The sequence below is a fragment of the Scyliorhinus canicula genome, chromosome 1 (genome assembly GCF_902713615.1).
Source record: "Scyliorhinus canicula chromosome 1, sScyCan1.1, whole genome shotgun sequence".
Taxonomy (NCBI): domain Eukaryota; kingdom Metazoa; phylum Chordata; class Chondrichthyes; order Carcharhiniformes; family Scyliorhinidae; genus Scyliorhinus; species Scyliorhinus canicula.
This window is the reverse complement of record NC_052146.1, coordinates 296110694-296131774: the sequence shown is the minus strand read 5'-3', so window position 1 is coordinate 296131774 and position 21081 is coordinate 296110694. Positions and strand designations below refer to the sequence as shown.

Genomic DNA, 21081 nt, shown 5'->3' with positions numbered 1-21081 from the left:
ATAGCACTTAGGCAATTATTGGTTTAACATGTGAACACAAAGAACTGGGTTCATGTTTCTTCACAAGATGGCAACGGCAAGATTTCATACCTGAGAAAGCGATTGTACACTTTGTCCCCGAAGCTTTACTGAGGGATCACTCAAACTCACAGCGGTATCATTGGTAATATCTAAAGTAAAAAAAGCATAGAAATATATGATTTAATTTATGATGCTATTTTTAATATGGGCTTTCTTTAGGTTACTTTACTAGCAAATTAAATCATTACTGCAAGCAGGTGAGATTTTGAAGATTTCACTTTCCAGAGTTATATTTGTCTATAATTAAATCCTTTGGTCCATGTTGACTAAATAAGTCTATTTATGCTGTAAGATGGGATAGCAGTATTTTTTGGATCATATTCTGCGAATCCACAAATCAGTGGCTTTGGGCGAGATTCTCCACCCCCCACGCCGGGTGGGAGAATAGCGGGAGTGCCTCCCGACATTTTTCACGCCCTCCCGCTATTCTCCCCCCCCCCCCCCCCCAACCACGCCCAACCCACGCCACGAATCGCCGCTCGCCGTTTTTTACGGCGAGCGGCGATTCTCCGAGGCCGATGGGCCGGGCCTTCATGCCCGGGCCTTCACGCCCGTTTCAACACGGCAGCAAACACACCTGCTCGCTGCCGTCGTGAAACGGGCGCCAGATGCCCGTTTGGGGCGTCTGTGGGCCTGATTGGCACGGCAAGACCACGGCCATGCCAAGGGTGGCATAGGCCCGTGATCGGTGCCCACCGATCGCGGGCCGTGCGTCCGTAACGGACGCACTCTTTTCCCTCCGCCGCCCCGCAAGATCAAGCTGCCATGTCTTGCGGGGCGGCTGAGGGGAAAGACGCCAACTGCGCATGCGCGGCTGATGTCACCGGCCGAATCAGCCGGCGTGATGCTTGGCGTGCGGCCTTGACGACCATCATCAAGGCCGCGCCGCCGTGACGCCCGGGGGGGAGAATCAGTCCCGGAAGTGGGCGTGAAGGCTGCCATGAGTCACGGCCTGTCCCACGGCAACCTTTACGATTCTGCGCATTTGCGCAGAATCTCGCCCTTTAACTATGGACTTCTGTTCCATGATGTACAGAAGAGATTAATTAAAAGTTTTTACAGGCCAATATGTACCAACGACAACAACACCTTGATGCAGCACCTTCAACATATAAGCCACCGCAAAGTGCTTCATCGGAGTGTAATCAAACAGAATTATACATTAGTGCAAATAACCAAAATCCTGGTTGAAGAGGTACATATTAAGGAGAGCCTTGAAGATGGAAAGAGAGACAGAGATGCAGAGAGGTTTGGGGAAGGAATTTCAGAACTTTGATTGAATGCACAGTCACCAATGGTACAGTGACTAAAAACAGAGAATCTTAAGACGACAGGATTGGAGGAACACAGAGGTCCAGGAGGTTTGTAGGGCCTCATGGATTGCAGAAAAGGGAAAGGCATGGCCTTTAATAGATTTGAAAATAAGAATGAGACCATTAGAATTAATACATTCAACTGGGAGCCAGTGTAGTTAGTGAGCACAGCGGTGATGGGCGAACAGGATTTGGCCCGGGTTAGGGCACAGGCAGCAGAACTTTGGATGAGAATAAATTTAGAAAGTAGGATTTTTCTTATCTTTATTCGTTCATGGGATATTGGCGTCGCTGGCTGGGCCAGCATTTGTTGCCCATCCCCGAGGGCATTTAAGAGTTAACCACTTAATCTGGATTCACATGTAGGCCAGACTAGGTAAGAGGATGGCATGGTGGTTAGCATCAATGCTTCACAGCTCCAGGGTCCCAGGTTCGATTCCCGGCTGGGTCCCGGCTGGTTGGCCCACAGTCCAAAGATGTGCGGGTTAGGTGGATTGGCCATGCTAAATTGCCCGTAGTGTAAGGTTAATGGGGGGATTGTTGGGTTACGGGTATAGGGTGGATACGTGGGTTTGAGTAGGGTGATCATTGCTCGGCACAACATCGAGGGCCGAAGGGCCTGTTCTGTGCTGTACTGTTCTATGTTCTATTTCCTTCCCTAAAGGACATTAGCGAACCAGATAGGTTTTTACAATAATCTACAATGGTTTCATGGTCATCATGAGACTTCTAACTCCAGATGTTTTTTTTTATTGAATTCAAATTTCATCATCTGCCATGGTGGGATTCGAACCCAGGTCCCCAGAACATTACCCTGGGTCTCTGTATTATTAGACCAGTGACAATACCGCTATGCCACTGCCTCCCATCATGGAGGTTGGATATGGAGGCGAGCCAGGAGTGTGCTGGTATTGTCAATACTAGAAATATGTAGAAAAATGATATAAAAGTACTGACCAGTATATAATCTACTCATAATACTTATACTCAATTTTAAACAACTTAAATTAAAACTATTGATTGAAAAACGTTTTGCTTGTGTACTTTGTTGCTAAAATTAGTCACTGCTGTTTTGCTATTTTCTTTGAAGCCACATGATTCCATCTCTCTCCATGTTTCATGGGGGGTTCCTGAACAGGGGGGGGTTCTCCCTATTTAGGGGGGGGGTCCCTGGGATGGATTCACCGCTGGTGGGATGCTCTGTTTTGCCGGCAGCCCAGGGGTTTCCCGACAGCATGGTGCTGTCCCACAATGGGAAACCCCATTGACCAGCTGGCATAACGGAGCATCCCGCTGGCGTCCTGAAACAGAAATGTGGCGTGACGGGGCAGAGAATCCAGCCCCCTGTATTTAGGGGGCCTCTGCGGGGTCCCCCTATTTACAGAACCTCTGGGGTGTCTCTTTATTTAGATGATCTCTGCAGGGCGTTGGGTAGGAGTGGGCAGGTCTGGCATTGGAGGGAGGGGTGGCCCCTCGGATGGACTGTGGGCCAACTCCTTTAAAGGATTATCTCCTTGGCCCACTGCGAAGTCCACCAAGTCAGGGCCATCTGGGAGGAAATACCAACAGTAATCCTTGCCCATGGGATTTCCAGTCCAGAGGACCGGAGAGTATCATGCCCAGTGGATGCAAATGTGTCTAAATTAGCGTGCGGGAGAGAACCCTGATTCCGCCGTCAGCGGAGAACCAGAGCATCGCAAACGGAACAGTCCCAGCGCCAGACCCATTTTTCCATCATAAAAGCTGCCTGCTTCCATCTCCATCACTTCTTCTGTCTCTGCCCATAATGCAGTCCATTTGTTGATGAAACTCTCATCCATGCCTTTGTACCCTCCAGACTCAACTATCCCACACTGTATATCCCATCTAACAATACGTCCCTTTCAACCATTACCACTGTGCTCACTGAACTGTGATTGCTCTTGGTACACAAATCCCTGTTTTAAAATTATCTTCCTTCCTGGTGATTCCCTTATTTCTCCTTTCTTTATTTTTGTTGTCATCATTTTGATCCATGGATGTTTAATGGGCATGTGTCTTTAATTCAAACAGCAGAGAGAGTGAGGAATTCAAAAAGTTACATCATAGTAAATGGTGCTGGCTTTTCGGACAGGAGAATTCAGACTTTGGTGCACCTGAGATATGGGTTCAGACTCGGTTTGATAGGTTGGCTGGAATTGAGCATGCCCTAACCCAGAGTGTTGTAACACTGATCAAATCTCTCTGTAACCTCGCACTTCACCATCTCTGCAACTTCCTTCAGCCCAGCAATCCTCCGAGAACACCGCTTTCCTCCAATTCCAACTTTTTTTTTTGAACAAATGTTTTATTAAGGCATTTATGGTTTTATAACAATAAATATACAAATACACAAGCAAACATAGTTCAGTGCTTAACACAACCCTCCATCTCCCACTATTCCCACCCAACTCTCCCCTTATTGAACCTGCTAACAGTTTAGTTTTCTCCGAAGAAATCGATACACGGCTGCCACCTCCGAACAGACCCTAACGTTGATCCTCTCAGGGCGAACTGAATTTTCTCAAAACTGAAAAATCCCAATTCCAACTTTTTGTGCAGTTTTCTTCGCCCTCACCATTGGCAACCTTTTGACTGTCTAGGACCAAACTCTAGAATTCCCTCCCAAAATCTCCCAACCCCTCTCTCTTTTAAGACACATAGGCGGCATGGTGGCACAGTGGTTAGCACTGCTGCCTCACAGCATCAAGAACCCAGGTTCGATTCCCGGCTTGGGTCACTGTGCGGAGTCTGCACATTCTCCCAGTGTCTGCGTGGGTTTCCTCCGGGTGCTCCGGTTTCCTCCCACAGTCCAAAGATGTGCAGGTTAGGTGGATTGCCCCCCCCCCCCCCCCCCCCCCCCGAGTGTCCAAAAGGTTAAGTTGGGTTACTGGGTTACAGGGATAGGGTGGAGGAGAGAGCTTAAGTAGGGTGCTCTTTCCAAGGGCCAGTGCAGACTCGATGGGCCAAATGGCCTCCTTCTGCACTGGAAATTCTATGACTTCTAAACATATACCATTTTGACCAAGCTTTTAGTCACCAACTCCATTATCTCCTTTGGCTAGGTGTAAATATTGTTTGATTGAAGCGCCTTGGAATCATTTACTGCATTAAATATACGACAAGTTGATGTTGTAGTTTTAATTTACACCAATGAAATTATGGGGGTTGTAACCACCTGGCTGCTTCAGAACCGTATGCTAATAATACTGAATATCGGGCAGTCCCTGTAAATTCCATTGGATTTTGTTTGGAGCCAATCACATATGCTCCAGTGGCTCTATGCTACTGATCACCAGTGGGTGCGATCACAGCATGAAAATGAAATGAAAATCGCTTATTGTCACGAGTAGGCTTCAATTAAGTTACTGTGAAAAGCCCCTAGTCGCCACATTCCGGTGCCTGTCCGGGGAGGCTGGTACGGGCATAACTACTATGATCATAGCCTTTGAAGTTTTACCCATGATTTTTATTTCGACTGACGCTCAACCCAACTGTCATTTTATCAACTTTCACCCATTTAAGTGGTGTCTCAGACGAGGCCCTAATCCCTGCTAAGTGAAAGTTATTGAATTAGAGATGGTTAGTACTGAGCATGCATACAATAACCATTCTGCTCACCTTGCCAACAGTCCTGCTTTAAAATGGAATAGTCAACAGATTCACCTTCGATTGTATCATTTTCCTGAGATGTCTCAAGTGGATCATCGACAGGGACCTCCACTTCTGTAGAAGGAAAAAGAGTGGTAGTTGTATATTGAAGAGTTAGGTTTAATCAGCAAGCAGCCTTATAAAACTCTTTGCTACCTCTTCAAATTCTGAACCATGACGAGTGTTTTTGGAGATTGATTTAGAAAGTAAAAACAATCCAATGGGGCACTGATCTAATGTTGTACTCCATGCATATTATTCACAATGCATTGCATACTTCAACAACTATCTCACTACAGTTGCACACATGGCCAATTGAATGGTTTTTAAAATCCCGTTTGCTAGTTGCCAATATCGTACGACAACCTTGCATATTGTGTAAATCAGCTTTCGTCAGTTTATTTTTCACTGAAGGGAAATTGGTATGGCTTTACGATCCAGCAGCTGTGGAAAACTAAATAACTGTTTCATCCATCACTACGTGATTTGGACAACCAAAGCCTTTAGTTAATTAACTAAAAAGTCTTCCACCTCTGTATGTCTTTGACTTGGCTGTCACAGAGTGGTTTGGGCTTCATAGGTTTCACTTGAATCAAGTCAAGGCCATCTCCACTAATTTCTAAAAACCCTTGGGATGGTCTTAGATTCAATCCATAGTAGATTTAGCATCTACTTTCAAAGTATTCTTGAAAATCAAAGGCAGCCTCACCCAAAGAGGACAATTGGGTTGTTTCTTTGCCTGAATCAGCTGTGATCTCAATACATGTCACTCCAATGAAGCTGAACACAAATGCAAAACAATGATAGTTGTTACTGGACCTTTTGTACAAGCTGCTGGAGTAATGTCAAGTGACTGGAAGAACTGAAAATTATTTACGATAATTTGGCAACATTCTTACCATCATCGGTCCGGTCTTTGCTGCTACTCTCTATTCCTGATGTGTGGGAACTTCTGCGGCTCATCGTTAAACTACAGTATTTAACCGTACTGTGCACTGACTCCGTGGAAAATGGCTCGTCCACTGCCATCTCCGCCGACATTCTGTGCCTCGAATCTGCCTCAATTCCAGAGGTATGTGAACTCCCATGGCTAACGGTTGAATGACGAGACAGCTGTTTGTTCCTTACGCTTCCTTGACTGCTTCCACTGCCATACGAATGCTCATCTAGTCGCTCTAGATCCATCTCAAAGGCATCACTGATGTATGATTCTTTGTAACGTTTTTTCTCTGCATTGTATATTGTGAAGGAAAGCAAGTTTTAATCTAAATATGAAATGCATCTTTGCCCAAAAATAATATATAATAGTTAAATTATTCACTCTCCCAAATAATTGAGAAAGCCAAGAACTAATTGACAGATGTTAGAAGCTGGCAGGTCTAGATAGAGTTTCTAAAGTAGGGTTACTGAATGAGGCACCTCTTTGTTGCTCAGTCCTCCACCGGCGTGATCCTCCGTTGTGCCGGTAGTGCATCCACGCCTGCGTGTTTTACGGCAGTGTGGGTTGGCCATAATGGGAAATCCCATTGACAAGTGGCAAGAACGGAGAATCACGCTGCCGACGAGGGCACGCTGCCAAGGAAGACGCGCCTGGCTGACTGGAGAATCCCGCTCACTAAAAGTGATGCGGGATGCCAACAGTGGGAATTCCTATACACATTATTCAGTATATTTCAGATTGAACTTAGTTCCTGAAGGGAGAAAATTTGGAAGCATTGTTGAAAATGATTCACACTAATGATCAGAAAATGAAAACTGAATCTTTCATATTTCTTGCTGATAGAAGCAAGCAATGTTGTGGTGGATGGCCTTTCATTAACACACCACAAGGTGGCAACAGCAGCACAGTGAGGGATGTAAAAGGGACAGGAAGCAGTAGCATAATTCCCAAATCCCAAAACTGGGTGAGGAAGTGGAATCAAATAATTGCATCAATGTACAACCTTCAGTCTGCACTTGTTACTTAAAAGAAACCTACGCTCATTAGTTCACAAAGTTATTATTATCCTTGTAAGTATTCCTATTCATATCCACCTTGCAGTCCAGAAAACAATCTACAGTCCTCTCTCTCCCTTCCCACAAACTTCCCTTCCGCAAGGAGCAGCACAGTGGCACAGTGGCTGGCACTGCTACCTCACAACGCCAGGGACCCGGGTTCAATTGCCTCGGGCGACTGTGCGGAGCCTGCACGTTCTCCCCGTGTCCAAGTGGGTTTCCGCCGGGTGCTCCAGTTTCCTCCCATAGTCCAAAGATGTGCAGGTGAGGTGGATTGGTCATGCTAAATTGCCCGTAGTGTCCAATGGTTATGTGGGGTAATGGGGTTACAGGGTTGGGGAGTGGGCCTGGTTTTGGGTGCTCTTTCAGGGGGTTGGTGTAGACTCAATGGGCCAAATGGCCTCCTTCTACACTGTAGCGATTCTATGAAACGCCTCCTCTCCTCAAGCTAACGTTCCTGGAAAAGGAGCCCACAATTTCATTATGTTCTCAAGAGTCTTCCTAAATAAAGAGCACCCCAATCCAATAACAAAATTCCTCACCGTCCCCAATTTGTCTCAGTCCATATTGCTACAAACTACCCAGTAGTCTGAGCTACGACAACCCTTTAGCTCCAATATACAAAATGAACTGAAGTCTTCACCGGTTCTAGTGCAGGAACCCTCGATTTGAAACAGCTGACTGCAAATACCTGCCATGCAGCACCCACAGGTAAGAAAGGATGTATAATGCATTGAAAAACTCCTGCTATAATCAGACACATGCTCTTCTCCAGATGCTGGTTTAATAACGCAACATACTGATGACCATTGAGGAAGCAGAAACTGCCCATTTGAAAGAAGTTGAAAACCCCGAGAATTTCTCCGTTCCAACATGTAAATTAGGGCAGGTAAGACAGACAGGGACAAAGGTACATTTATATATGGCAACTCATCACATCCTTAAGATCCAAAATACGACAAGTTACATTTCAATAGCTGCCATGTTGGCACAGCCTATTCTCACAAATAGAAAACAAATGAATGGCCAGATTGATGGTGTTGGATGATGAGGGAAGAATGTTGGATAGAAAACTTTCCTTCTCCAGTTGAAACAGAAGTAGAGAAAGTTTATTTGAAAACTTTACTACAGCACCGTGGAGCACTTGCCCAGGCTAGTTGAATTAAGTTAAGTACTTTTTGCAAGTTTAAACCGTGAATTGTGGGCTTTCCCCACACACAGTTGTTTTCTCTCTGTCCTTACCTTCCATTTCTTCAATTTTCCGAATCTGTTTAAGCACGGGCTGAATGTTCATGTACAGCCGATGGCTGCTACTGAGGAGTTGCAGCAAATGTCTGGAACGGAACGGACAACCTGTGTAATAGATCAGCTTCCGAGCAGAGGGCAAACCGTCTGGTTGGATCTCAAACTTCTTTCCCTGCAACAGAAAAGGAAGCAATCAAATGATAAAAACTTAACTTCACTGACAGAAATAAGCTAATAATTGAAAGGAAAATCCTGCAACACTCTCCTGTGAACCATTGTTGGGCATGTTAGTGTCGCTGGCATTGCCAGCATTTGTAGCCCATCCCCAGTTGCCCTCAAGATGCGGTGGTGAGCCATCTTGTGTGAAGTTAGGAAGGGAATTCCATAGTTTTGATCCAGCAACATTGAAGGATAGTCAGAAGCTTTTTCCCCATGGTGCAAGAGTCAATTACTGGGGGAATAGGTTTAAGGTGCGAGAGCAAAGTTCAAAGGACAAGGCAAGGTTTTTACATGGGGGTGGTGGGAGCCTGGAACTCGCTGCCGGGGGAGGTAGTGGAAGCAGATACGATAGTGATTTTTAAGGGGCAAATACATGAATAGGATGGGAATAGAGGGATATGGTCCCCGGAAGGGTAGGGGGTTTTACTTCAGACGGGCAGCATGGTCGGTGCAGGCTTAGAGGGCCGAAGGGCCTGATCATGTGCTGTAATTTTCTTTGTTCTTTAAATGGTGATATAGTTCTTAATCAGGATGGTGTGCCATGGTACCCAGATGGCACTGTCAGCTGGCACTGCCAGGGTACCAGGTTGACACCGCCAAGGTGCCACGCTGACATTTTCATATGCCGGCCATCGGGCTGGGAGTGCCCTGCGCAGGTATTGGGGTGCAGAGGCCCTTCATAGTAAGTTGGGACTGGGGGTGGGGGAATGTTGGGGGTTCCAGAGATCAGGGCCATTCAAAAATGGCTTCCCAATCTCTCGCTACATTGAGGAGTAGCGACGAGCGGAGCTCCTCAGTGCAGAAAACAGGCCAATGTGCAGGTTTGGCCATGTGTTCCCTGCTGAGGCCCCCTATCCAACTCTAGTGATGTTTAATAGCGCTGCGAGTGTCAGGAATCAAAGAACAGTACAGCACAGGAACAAGCCCTACGGCCCTCCAAGCCTGTACCGGTCATGATACCACCCTTGGCCAAAACCCTCAGCACTTCCTACGGCCTTATCTCTCTATGCCCATCCCGTCCATGTGTTTTTCAAGATGCCTTTTGAACGCCGTTAATATATCTACTTCCACAACCTTCCTTGGCAACACGTTCTAGGCATTCACCACCCTCTGTGTAAAAAACCTGCCTTGCACATCTCCTCTAAACCTTGCCCCACGGACCTTAAACCTATGCCCCCTGGTGACTAACCCCTCCACCCTGGGAAAGAGTGCCTGCCCGTTAACTCTATCCATGTCCATCATAATCTTGTAGACCTCTATCAGGTCGCCTCTCAACCTCTGAAATTCTAATGAAAACAGTTTGAGTCTATTCAGCCTCTCCGCATAGCTAACACCCTCCAGACCAGGCAACATTCTGGTAAACCTCCTCTGCACCCTCTCCAAAGCCTGCTCATCCTTCTGGTAGTGTGGCGACCAGAATTGTGTACAATATTCCAAGTGCGGCATTACCAAGGTTCTGTACAACTCTAGCATGACTTGGCAGTTTTTATACTCGATGCCACGTCCAACAAAGACAAGCATTCCGTATGCTTTCTTGGCTACCTTGTCCACTTGGATTGGATTGGATTTGTTTATTGTCACGTGTACCGAGGTACAGTGAAAAGTATTTTTCTGCAAGCAGCTCAACAGATCATTCAGTACATGGGAAGAAAAGGGAATTGAACAGAATTCAAGAAAATACATGAGAATACATAATAGGGCAACACAAGATATACAATGTAACTACATAAGCATTGGCATCGGATGAAGCAGACAGGGTGTTGCCACTTGTGTTACCACTTTCAAAGATCTGTGGACCCCCACGCCCAGATCTCTCTGACTTTCTATATTCCTAAGAGTTTTGCCATTTACTGTATATTTCCCCTCTCTGTTAGACCTACCAAAATGCAATACCTCACATTTGTCTGGATTAAACTCCATTTTCCATTTCTCTGCCCCAGTCTCCAACCTATCTATGCCCTGCTGTACCTTCTAACAATCCTCAACACTATCTGCCACTCCACCAACCTTGGAGTCACCCGCGAACTTACTAATCAGACCAGCTACATTTTCCTCCAAATCATTTATGTACACTACAAACAAAGAGGTCCTAGCACTGATCCCTGTGGAACACCACTAGTCACAACCTCCCATTCAGGAAAACACCCTTCTACTGCTACCCGTGTGGCTAAATGCGCTCGCTATGGGACTTTGTTCCCATTTCCTTAAATCGCGCCCAACTTGTTCAGAGCTTCCTCGAAATTAAACATTGAACAACATTTGGGGTTAGAAACAAACGTCATCTGGACAATGAAGGGAAATGGCATTTTTGCTATTCGATGAACGATTTGTTCAAAACTAGCCGTACAAGATTCCAACACTGGCAGGACAGCATTCCTCCACATACCAGGAAAGTAAGCTTGCCGATATTTGACCATGGAAAGTCATACAGCAACTGTCGGACACTCTGAGACTCCTATAAACAGAACCAAAACAGAAAGTGAATATGTTTGACCATCTATTTCACCAGAAATACAAAGTTAAAAATGTAGGAATCCTAAATGTCACTTAGCAAGCATTAAATGACATTACATTTTTACAGAGTTAGATCCTTATTTGTACCTGATAAATATGCATGCCTTTCAAAGTGAGCCCAAGCACCACCGAGGGGCGCTCCTCCTTCTTGTCCTGCAACAGAGTAGATTGTTAGCAAATGCATAAGCAAAACGGTGTGCAGGATGTCATCCAAAGCTTTGTGACCTGTGTCCTAACTCATATAAAATCCCTTTCACCCATCACCCCCCATGCTTCACCATTTTCATCCTCATTTTCAAATCGCTGCATGGCCTCACCCAATCCCCATCTCTCCCTCAACCCTACAACTCTCCAGGGTATCTGTGCACCTCTCATTCTGGGTTTTGAGCCTCCCCGATTTTAAACCGCTCCTTCATTGGCAGCCAAGCCTTCAGCTGCCAAGGCCCTAAACGCAAGAATTCCTTCCCTAAACCTTTTACCTCCGTTTCCCTTTCCTGATTTAAGATGCCCTTTAAAACCTATGCCTCCGTGACCCTCTGTACAAATGCCTCCAAATGTGCCTTGGTGTCAGATTCTGCTTGACGATGCTCCTGTGAGAAGCCTTGGGACGCTAATGGTGCAGTTGTTGTTGTAGAGATTCCTGACCATCTATACAAAGTTTGTATCACACTCTGCCTACTTGATTAAAGCAAACATTTCTACAGCTAAATGTTAACCTGTGTACACCATAAGCTGAGCAACCGAAGCTTGTCGCACATAAGGTTTTATGGCACAAGTCTTTAAACTGAGCTTCTGCCACAGAGTTGTCCAGATATAGGTTGGCAACAGCCAAGGCTCAATCACACCCAAAGTGCATACGGTTCTGATGGACAGGGGTTAACTGGAATCAAATGGGAACAAGTGAGGAGTGTAATGGAATGCTCTCCACTTGCCTGGATGAGTGCAGCTCCAACAACACTCAAAGAAGTTTAACACCATCCAGGACAAAGCAGCCACTTGATTGGCACCCCACCACAAACATTCAAACCCTCCACCACCGACGAACAGTGGCAGCCATATGTACCATCTACAAGATGAACTACAGTAACTCACCAAGGTTCCTTAGACAACGCCTTCCAAACCCATGACCACTACCATCTAGAAGGACATGAGCAGCAGATATCTGGGAACCCCACCACCTGGAGATTCCCCTCCAAGTCACTCACCGCCCTGACATGGAAATATATCGCCGCTACTTCAGTGTCGCTCGGGCAATATCCTGGAACTCTCTCCCTAACGGCACAGTGGGTGTACCTACATCTCAAGGACTGCAGCGGATCAAGAAGGCAACTCATCACCACCTTCTGAAGGGCACCTAAGGATGGGCAATAAATGCTGACCTAACCAGCGACGCCCACATCCCATAAATGAATTTTTAAAAAGAATCATGGGCCTCAGTTAACAGATCCTACTCATAAGCCAGGTTGGCTCGAGCTTAGCTCTGAAACAGAATTAGAATTCACATGCAAGAAATGTTATCCAAAGGTCTTTGATCCAACTAGGTCAAATTTTTCAGATCAAAATTGCCATATGATTAATGAGGGGATCAGGAGTTATGGGGAGAAGGCAGGAGAATGGGGATGAGAAAAATATCAGTCATGATTGGATGGCGGAAGAGACTCGATGGGCCGAATGCCTAATTCTGCTCCTATGTCTAATGGTCTTATGATATCACTTTCTCTTCTATTGAACACCTGTTGCATCCAGCCAATATTATTTGATCTCACACAAGGGGGCAGCACGGTAGCAAGGGGCAGCACAGTAGCATAGTGGTTAGCATCAATGCTTCACAGCTCCAGGGTCCCAGGTTCGGTTCCCGGCTGGGTCACTGTCTGTGCGGAGTCTGCACGTCCTCCCCGTGTGTGCGTGGGTTTCCTCCGGGTGCTCCGGTTTCCTCCCACAGTCCAAAGATGTGCAGGTTAGGTGGATTGGCCATGCTAAATTGCCCGTAGTGTCCTAAAAAGTAAGGTTAAGGGGGAGTTGTTGGGTTACGGGTATAGGGTGGATACGCGAGTTTGAGTGGGGGGATCATTGCTCGGCACAACATCGAGGGCCGAAGGGCCTGTTCTGTGCTGTACTGTTCTAAATCTAAATCTAAATCTAAAGAGACACGTGAGCTGAAGACTGTTGACACCAAAACCAAATGTTAGCCGCACACATGTATTTGTTTTACAAAATTACTAACATGATCCATGTTGCAGCACATATAATTCAAATTATCCATCCTCAGAAAGTACCTAACATTGTACTCTTAAAATGCACCAATTCAATACTACATCTATTTAGAGCCATTTGAAACTTCCATTAACATTACTGAGTTAATATATGTCATTGTAAACCATTGTGGCTAATTCTGTTGGGTCAGTCCTACCAGAAAGACAAAACATGCCAAACGATAGCAATGGAAAAATACGAGATGTTGGGCACAATCCCCAAATGTTATAATAATCTTTATTATTGTCACAAGTAGGCTTACGTTAACAATGTAATGAAGTTACTGTAGAAATCACTTAGTCGGCACGCCCCGGTGCCTGTTCGGGTACACGGAGGGAGATTTCAGAATGTCCAATTCACCTAACAAACACGTCTTTCAGAACTTGTGGGAGGAAACTGGAGCACCCGGAGGAAACATATGCAGACACAGGGAGAACGTGCCGACTCCGCACAGACAGTGACCCAAGCCGGGAATCGAACCTGGGACCCAGGCACTGTGAATCTACAGTGCCAACCACTGTGGTACCATACCGCCCCATGCCAAAGTCACAGTTGAGTGTTCTATACTTTGCATTGGCTTCATGAAGTCTTGTGGTGCTGCGGGTAGTGTCCCTACCTCAGAGCGAGAAGCTCCGGGTTCAAGTCCCACATCAAGGTTTGATGGCAATGGCAGGTGTGGTCAAACAGCTAATTATCAACATTTTCTTGTAAATCCTTCCAATACACCTGCTGGCAGTCAGCAAGAGCAGGAGAGTTTCAACTTGGGTATGAGCCCAACCAGGTTCCCTGCCCTAAGGAACATTATGAGCTAGTTGTTTTCTTTTTGGAGATCTAGGGCGCGATTCAACGGAAAAATGTCAAAATCCTGTTTGGGCATGTTTGGCGGGGTGTTTCACGATGGCTGCGTTGGTGAGATCGCCGTCCATATTCAACAGGCTTAGTGCCTAAAATGAGCCCCCACAAGATTCTCAACATTACTGGCTCCATTGCCTTCTGAATCACCTGATTCACACCTCAGCAGCTCGCTGCTAACAAGGGGGAGCTGCTTTTAAAGCGCTCCCTCACCACTCACTTCCAGTCAACGCACAACCACAGAGTGTACAGACCTCCTCCTCGCTTTGGGAATGCTAAACTCATAAGGCTTCTTGGATGAGAGGTGGGGCACCCTGTTCCTCTGAGGGTCAGAGGACCAACAGTATGGTCAGTAATGTCGCCTGGGAGGAAGCGGTTGTCAGTGCGGACAGCATGACAAGCAGGACTGCCGTCCAATGTCGGAAGAAGACAAACGACCTTCAACGGGTAAGTTACCATCTCTTCCCTGGCATCTGTTCTGCCTACCATCCCTCAAATTCCCAATCCCCCTACCCCCAAATCGACTGGCCGCCACCTCGCACCCTCCCCACATCACAGTGGGCCTGCCCGCACACCCGCACCCTGATGCCCTCTGCTTCCCCCACCCCACTCTGCACAGTGATCCAAGATCAAAAACTCCCCATGCAGACCCCGTTCAGAGGATGGGTGTGAGCTCGGTGTCAGCAGAAAGACAGGAGTCAGACTTTGGCATAAACCGAAGAGCACCAAGGCTAACCTCACAGCGAGTTATCATCACACTCCTGCCTTGTATAGGGACCCGCTAACAGGCCTATCACCCTGGTGTGATGTTACTCAGAGCCTTGGAGGGGGGAACAGAGTGGTTGGGAAGGGGGGGGGGGGGCACTGTGATGGGGGCAGAGAATGGAGAGTGGGGAAAGTAGGGGCTGGGAGGAGGAAGGGAAATATGGGGGGGGTTGTGGTAATGGAACAGCCTCGTCCTTGGAGAATCTGGAGATGATGAGGGCCTCCCTGGTCCACCTGGCATGTCAGACCTTTGCCACTGCCTGTCCTCCATCCTCCGGGTCCTCCTCAGGCCCGTCCTCCAGACCCTCCTGCACCGGCTCATCCTTCTCCTCAGATGAGGCTGCATGTCCCTCCACCTCATCCTGCTCCTCCTCCAGCATGTCGCCCTGCTGCTGTGCCAGTTTGTGGAGGGCACAGCAGGCCACGGCAAAGAAGGAGACCCTCTGGGGGATGTAAAGCAAGGCATCGCCAGAGAGATCAAGGCATTAGAACCGCATCTTCAGCAGCCCAATGAACCACTCCACGACAGCACGGGTGGCGATGTGGGCCTCATTGTATCGGATCTCCGCCTGGGTCTGTGAGTTGCTAAGGATGATATGAGTGGCCATTGGGGTGGGTGGAGGGTCATGGATTGGCACAGGTAAAATGGGCAAGACTTCTCGAAGTATGTTTCAAAAAGGTTCCTGCATCCAGACTGTGGTTCATGATTCCTCCCAAGGACCGTGAACCACATGTCTTTGAGAAGCTTCTAGGACGCCATCAAAATTGTGGGGTGCTAAGAGATAACTACCCCTACAATGGAGCCAACCAGGTTGGGAATGCAGGGTGCTGGCTTGCTGTTCATCCCTTCTCCTGCACCAGTTAAAATTTGGGTCATCAGGAAAGGGGACAAGAATCCCAGAATTAGAGTCCGATTCTCCATTTTTAATGGTCCACGGAGTGTCCCCAACTCTACGAAAATTCAGCCCTATATTATGACTGTAAAAAGAAACTCGACTGCACCATTATGCAAGAACTTGGGCGACACGGTTGCACAGTGTTTATCACTGCTGCCTCACAGCTCCAGGGACTCAGGTTTGATTTGGACCTTGGGCGACTGTCTGCGTCGAGTTTGCACATTCTCCCCGTGTCTGGGTGGGTTTCCTCTGGTTTCCTAAAATCGCAAGTCCAAAATTGCGCAGGTGAGGTGCAATGGCCATGCTAAATTGCTCTTTGGTGTCCAAAGGTTAGGTGGGGTGAAGGGGATGTAGAGAGGGCCTAGGCGGGTGCTCTTTCGGAGGGTCAGAGCAGACCCGAAGGTCCAAATGGCCTCCTTCAGCACTGTAGAGATTCTATTATCTATGGTCTCAAGCCTCCGCACTGGCATCGTCAGCCGTGACCTCAGCGGGTATACCTTGTCCCAGTGTGCCAGCCTGATATCCTGGGGTAGTCCTCGAAGGCACCGGGAATCTCCCCAGGATGTAGCTGTCATACAAGCTCCCACAGTAACAGGCACACAAGTGCATGATTCAGAGGTTGTCGTCGCACATGATCTGATAATTCAGGGAGTGAAACCCCTTCCTGTTAATATAGGACACTCCCCGATGCCCCGGTGCTTGCAGGGAACTCTCCTGGACTTGGGGCATCCCAGCGATGGGGACAAAGCATCCCGGCATCTTGGTGGGCCAGGTACAAGCCCAAAGTGATACAGCCTGATTTCCAGGCATACAGAACATTCATCACCTCCTGGATGCACCTGTAGGCTGAAGATTGGGATATGCCACACAGGTCCCCGTTTGAGCCCTGGAATGACCCGATGGTGTAAAGGTTTAGGCCTGAAGTGACCTTCAAGGCCACCTGGAGCAGGTGCCCTCATCTTCCTCTACGGGGTGCCATGTCAACGAGGATGTAGCACAGGTGCTGCACTGTCTCTTTATTGAAAAGCAATCTTCTGCGGCACATGGCAACCGTCAGCTGATTGAATGACCATCGTGCATCTACACCTTGGGCCGTTGTTGGCCTCCCATTCTGGGTCCCTCCTCAGCCTGATGGGCAGTTGGGTCTTCACGATGTGAAGTACCCCCGTGCACATGGGATACCGCCTCCAGCAGCGTTGTCACTGCTGCCTTCTACAGCGTCTGACCACCTCAGCTGCCACAAACAACGCGAAAGCAGCCTCCGTGGAATCAACTCCAGCAAACATACTTTTATTTGGAAGCAATTGGAGAAAGAGAGAGAGACCAACAATCAGTTTGGGCTCCCACCCCAGGTCCCTCAAATCCCCCAAGCCTCCCCCACCCTTCCCATGACTGTCCCGCCTTTTCTCAGGGAGCCACCCAGCAAGCCACTTGTGCAGGCAAATCTCACTCTGCACACTCACCCCAGGTCCCTGATCCACGCTGGACACAACACGGTCATGGAATCGCGTCCATAACCTGGTTAATTTTACTCACTTATTATTTCCAGGTTTAAAAAAATATATAATTCAAATTTTCATATGGCATGGTGGGATTTTAACTCGCATTGTCTATATCGTTAGTCCACTCCTCCATTTACCAGAGCAGAAACATATAATCATCACTTTATCATATCCATATCTGCAAGAGGTGGTATTGAGTGTACTTTTGCGAACATCACAAGCCAGGTTCCTCGTCTACCATGATTTTCTGACATGATACAAACATTACGAGTTAGTATTTAACCTACCTCAGGCATCCAGTGCTACTTCATAAAATTAATTGTCCCTGACTCACAATCAACCATTCCAGGCATATATACCGGAACCCGTGTTACACATGCATACACAACAGTGTAAAGAGATAACTCCCAATGAAACTAAACTCTTTTAGACTCCATTCGCCATCGAGGTAGCAAAGCATCTACCCAGGCTATAGGACTGCTGGCCAATTCAAGAGGAAATTATTTTAAAATCTGCAGCAGACATGTAAATTATTCTATTAGTAACTTTTTCTCCTCCCATTTTAACAGCTTTGTAAGTCAGTAATAATGAATGAAAAGGAAATATGTTCCTTACTTTTTGGAGCCTGTAATAATGAATGGGCACATCCTCCAAAAGGCAAGCGTCTTTAATAAACCTCAGCATCCCCTCCTTCGGAGTCAGGCCCCGGTGCTCTTTGTGCATCACTGGAACGTGTTTCAAAATGTAATCACAGCCCCTTTTGTTAATTACCTACGAACAACAAAAGAAAGAACATTAAGAAACAAACAAGAACATTAAGTAACACAGAAGAACTAGGAGCAGGAGTGGGCCACCTGGCCCCTTGAGCCTGCTCCGCCATTCAATGAGATCATGGCTGATCTTTTTTGGACTCAGCTCCACTTTCCAGCCCGAACACCACGGGCGGGAGTCTCCTGTACCCAGTGGGGCAGGGGGTCCCGGCGGGACGGAGTGACGTGAACCACTCCGGCGTCGGGCGGCCACAAAGGTGCGGAATCCTCCTCACCTTTAGGGGCTAGGCCCGCCCCGTATGGTTGGCGCCCCGCCGGCTGGCGTGAAAGGCCTTTGGCGCCACGCCAGCCTGGGCCGAAGGAACTCCGCCGGCCGGCACGGATCCGCGCATGCGCAGGGGGGGATTCACCTACGCATCGGCCATCGCGGAGGCTGACATGGCCGGCACGTAGGAAAAGAGTGCCTCCACGGCACAGGCCCGCCCGCGGATCGGTGGGCCCCGAGGGGGCACCCCCTGGGGCCAGATCACCCCACGCCCCCCCCCCCCCCCCCCCCCCAGGACCCCGGAGCCCACCCGCGCTGCCAGGTCCCGCCGGTAAGGGGCCTAATCCAATTTACGCCAGCAGGACTGGCATAGAACCAGCGGGACTTCGGCCCATCGCGGGCCGGGAGGGGGGGGGGGGTGGGGACCGACCGGCGCAATTCCAGCCCCCGCCGAATCTCCAGTGCCAGAGAATTTGGCGGCCAGCAGGGGCGGGATTAACGCCGTCCCCCCAGCGATTCTCCGACCCGACCGGGGGGGGGGGGGGGGGGTCGGAGAATCCCGCCCCATAACCCTTAATCCCTTTAGTCTTCAAAAAAATTATCTATCTATCTTTATCTTGAAAACATTTAATGAAGGAGCCTCAACTGCTTCACTGGGCAGGGAATCCCATAGATTCACAACCCTTTGACACATTTGTCATCTTCCTTTTTTTACTCTTTCACAGGGTGTGAGCCTCCCTGGCTAGGCCAGCATTTATTGCCCATCCTTAATTGCCCTTGGGAAGGTGGTGAGCTGCCTTCATGAACCACTGCAGTCCCTGTTGTGTAGGTACACCCACTGTGCTGCTCGGGAGAGGGTTCCAGGATTTTGACCCAGCGATGGTGAAGGAACGGCGATATAATTGCACATCAGGATGGTGAGTGACTTGGAGGGGAACTTGCATGTTTTCCCATGCGTCTGCTGCCCTTGTCCTTCGAGGTGGAGGTAGTTGTGGGTTTGGAATGTGCTAGCAAAGGAGCTTGGCGAGTTGCTGCAGCACATCTTGTCTGTGTCACACACTGCTGCCACTGTGGGCTAGTGGTGGAGGAAGTGAATGTTTAAGGTGGTGAATGGGGTGCCAATCAAGTTGGCTGATTTGTCCTGGATGGTGTCGCGCTTCGTGTGCTGTTGGAGCTGCACTCATCCAGGCAGGTGAAGAGTATTCCATGACACACCTGACTTGTGTGTTGTAGATGGTGAACAGGCGTTGGGGGGGGGGGGGGGGGGGGGGGGGTCAGGTGAGGAGTTCCTGAATACAGAATTCCCAGCCTCTGACCTCTTGTAGCCATTACTGACCCTGCAGTGCTGCATCTCAACAGCGGCATTCTGACAAATCAAAACTATTGTTTTAGGTTACACATAAATAAGCACACAAAGTGAAATATTATAATAGTTGTTATTTATACTTTTTTTCTAAATTAAGAAACTGACTGGTGTAACTGTTTTACTTGCAAGAGTTGACAACACAAGAATGAATAGAACAAATAATAGTTGGACAGCCCATCAAACTCATTCTGTTACGACCATAATTACTATTACTATCTATTACTAACCCTTTCCCTCTCACAGCAGTTCAGGCAAAGCAAAGCAGGAATCCAACCAAAGCATGGAGCCATACCTTTCTTCTGCAGTGCAATTAATTTGGGGAAGAACATTGTGCTAACAAGACTAAGATGACATTCTGCTAATGGAGAAATTAAAAGCTACACAAAAGCATCATTTTTGCTTAAATATGTTTCCTCATGGCGCAACAGGACCAAGGCACAAAAATATCTGGACAACTTTAAAGACGGAGTCCAACTCTAGGACAGGTTGTTCTGATTCTGAAGCTCAATGGGGTGCGAGCCCCCAGAGGAGGCAAAGTACAAAGTGAACTGAAACCTGCACCGGCTCCAGTGCAGATTCCCTCCATTTGAAACAGCTGACTGCAAATACCTGCCATGCAGCACCCACAGGTAAGAAAGGATGTAAAATGCTTTGAGCACCTCAGCTGTAAACAGACTCATCATAATAATAATATTTATTATTGTCACACTGCAATGAAGTTACTGTGAAAAGCCCCTAGTCGCCACATTCCGGCGCCTGTTCGGGTACACAGAGGGAAAATTCAGAATGTCCAATTCACCGAACAAGCACGTCTTTCGGGACTTGTGGGAGGAAACCGGAGCGCCCAGAAGAAACCCACGCAGACACGGGGAGAACGTGCAGACTCCACACAGACTGTGACCCAAGCCGGGAATCGAACCTGGGTCCCTGCCGCTGTGAAGCAACAGTGCTAACTACTGCACTCCCTTGTAGAATGCAATTCTACCGCAGTGTAAAAGCTGTCACTAAAAAGTCCTCACGTGGTGGGGCAAAGGGAGGGCTATCTGCTGGATCTTCGGTGTACTTCTTCAGCTCAGAATTGAATTAAACCTGGAAAAATTACAGGTGCTCTTACCAGTGCTCTCAAATACATGGGCACTATTCTCCCAAAAAATAACTGTCATTTTGGGCGGGTTCGGCAGGGTGCGGGGCGTTACCCGCCAGCTTTTTGGGTGCGATCCCGACCTGGCTTCAGCCACATCTTGGAGGTTTGGGGATTTTCCCCCTGATCTAGCCCACACTGAGGAATTGCTTCAGCAGTGGAGAGCTGGACTCGCCAGCGAGACTGGCTCCTCAGAGATCGTGCCGCCATTTTGAAAGGGTTCCCCAAACTTGGA

At 47.9% G+C, this 21081-nt stretch overlaps 1 protein-coding gene across 2 annotated transcripts in view; it reads right to left on the bottom strand.

Moving 5' to 3' along the window:
• Positions 1-21081, bottom strand: part of zgc:172136 (uncharacterized protein LOC566376 homolog) — an 89836-nt gene that overhangs the window by 2789 nt on the left and 65966 nt on the right. For both annotated transcript variants that reach the window (XM_038815727.1, XM_038815730.1), the window contains exons 7-13: positions 17920-18075; positions 11124-11189; positions 10909-10977; positions 8301-8475; positions 5963-6292; positions 5034-5138; positions 91-170 (exon numbers count right to left, since the gene is read on the bottom strand). In XM_038815727.1, the coding sequence (XP_038671655.1) occupies positions 91-170; positions 5034-5138; positions 5963-6292; positions 8301-8475; positions 10909-10977; positions 11124-11189; positions 17920-18075 (981 nt within the window). The remainder of the gene's footprint in view (positions 1-90; positions 171-5033; positions 5139-5962; positions 6293-8300; positions 8476-10908; positions 10978-11123; positions 11190-17919; positions 18076-21081) is intronic.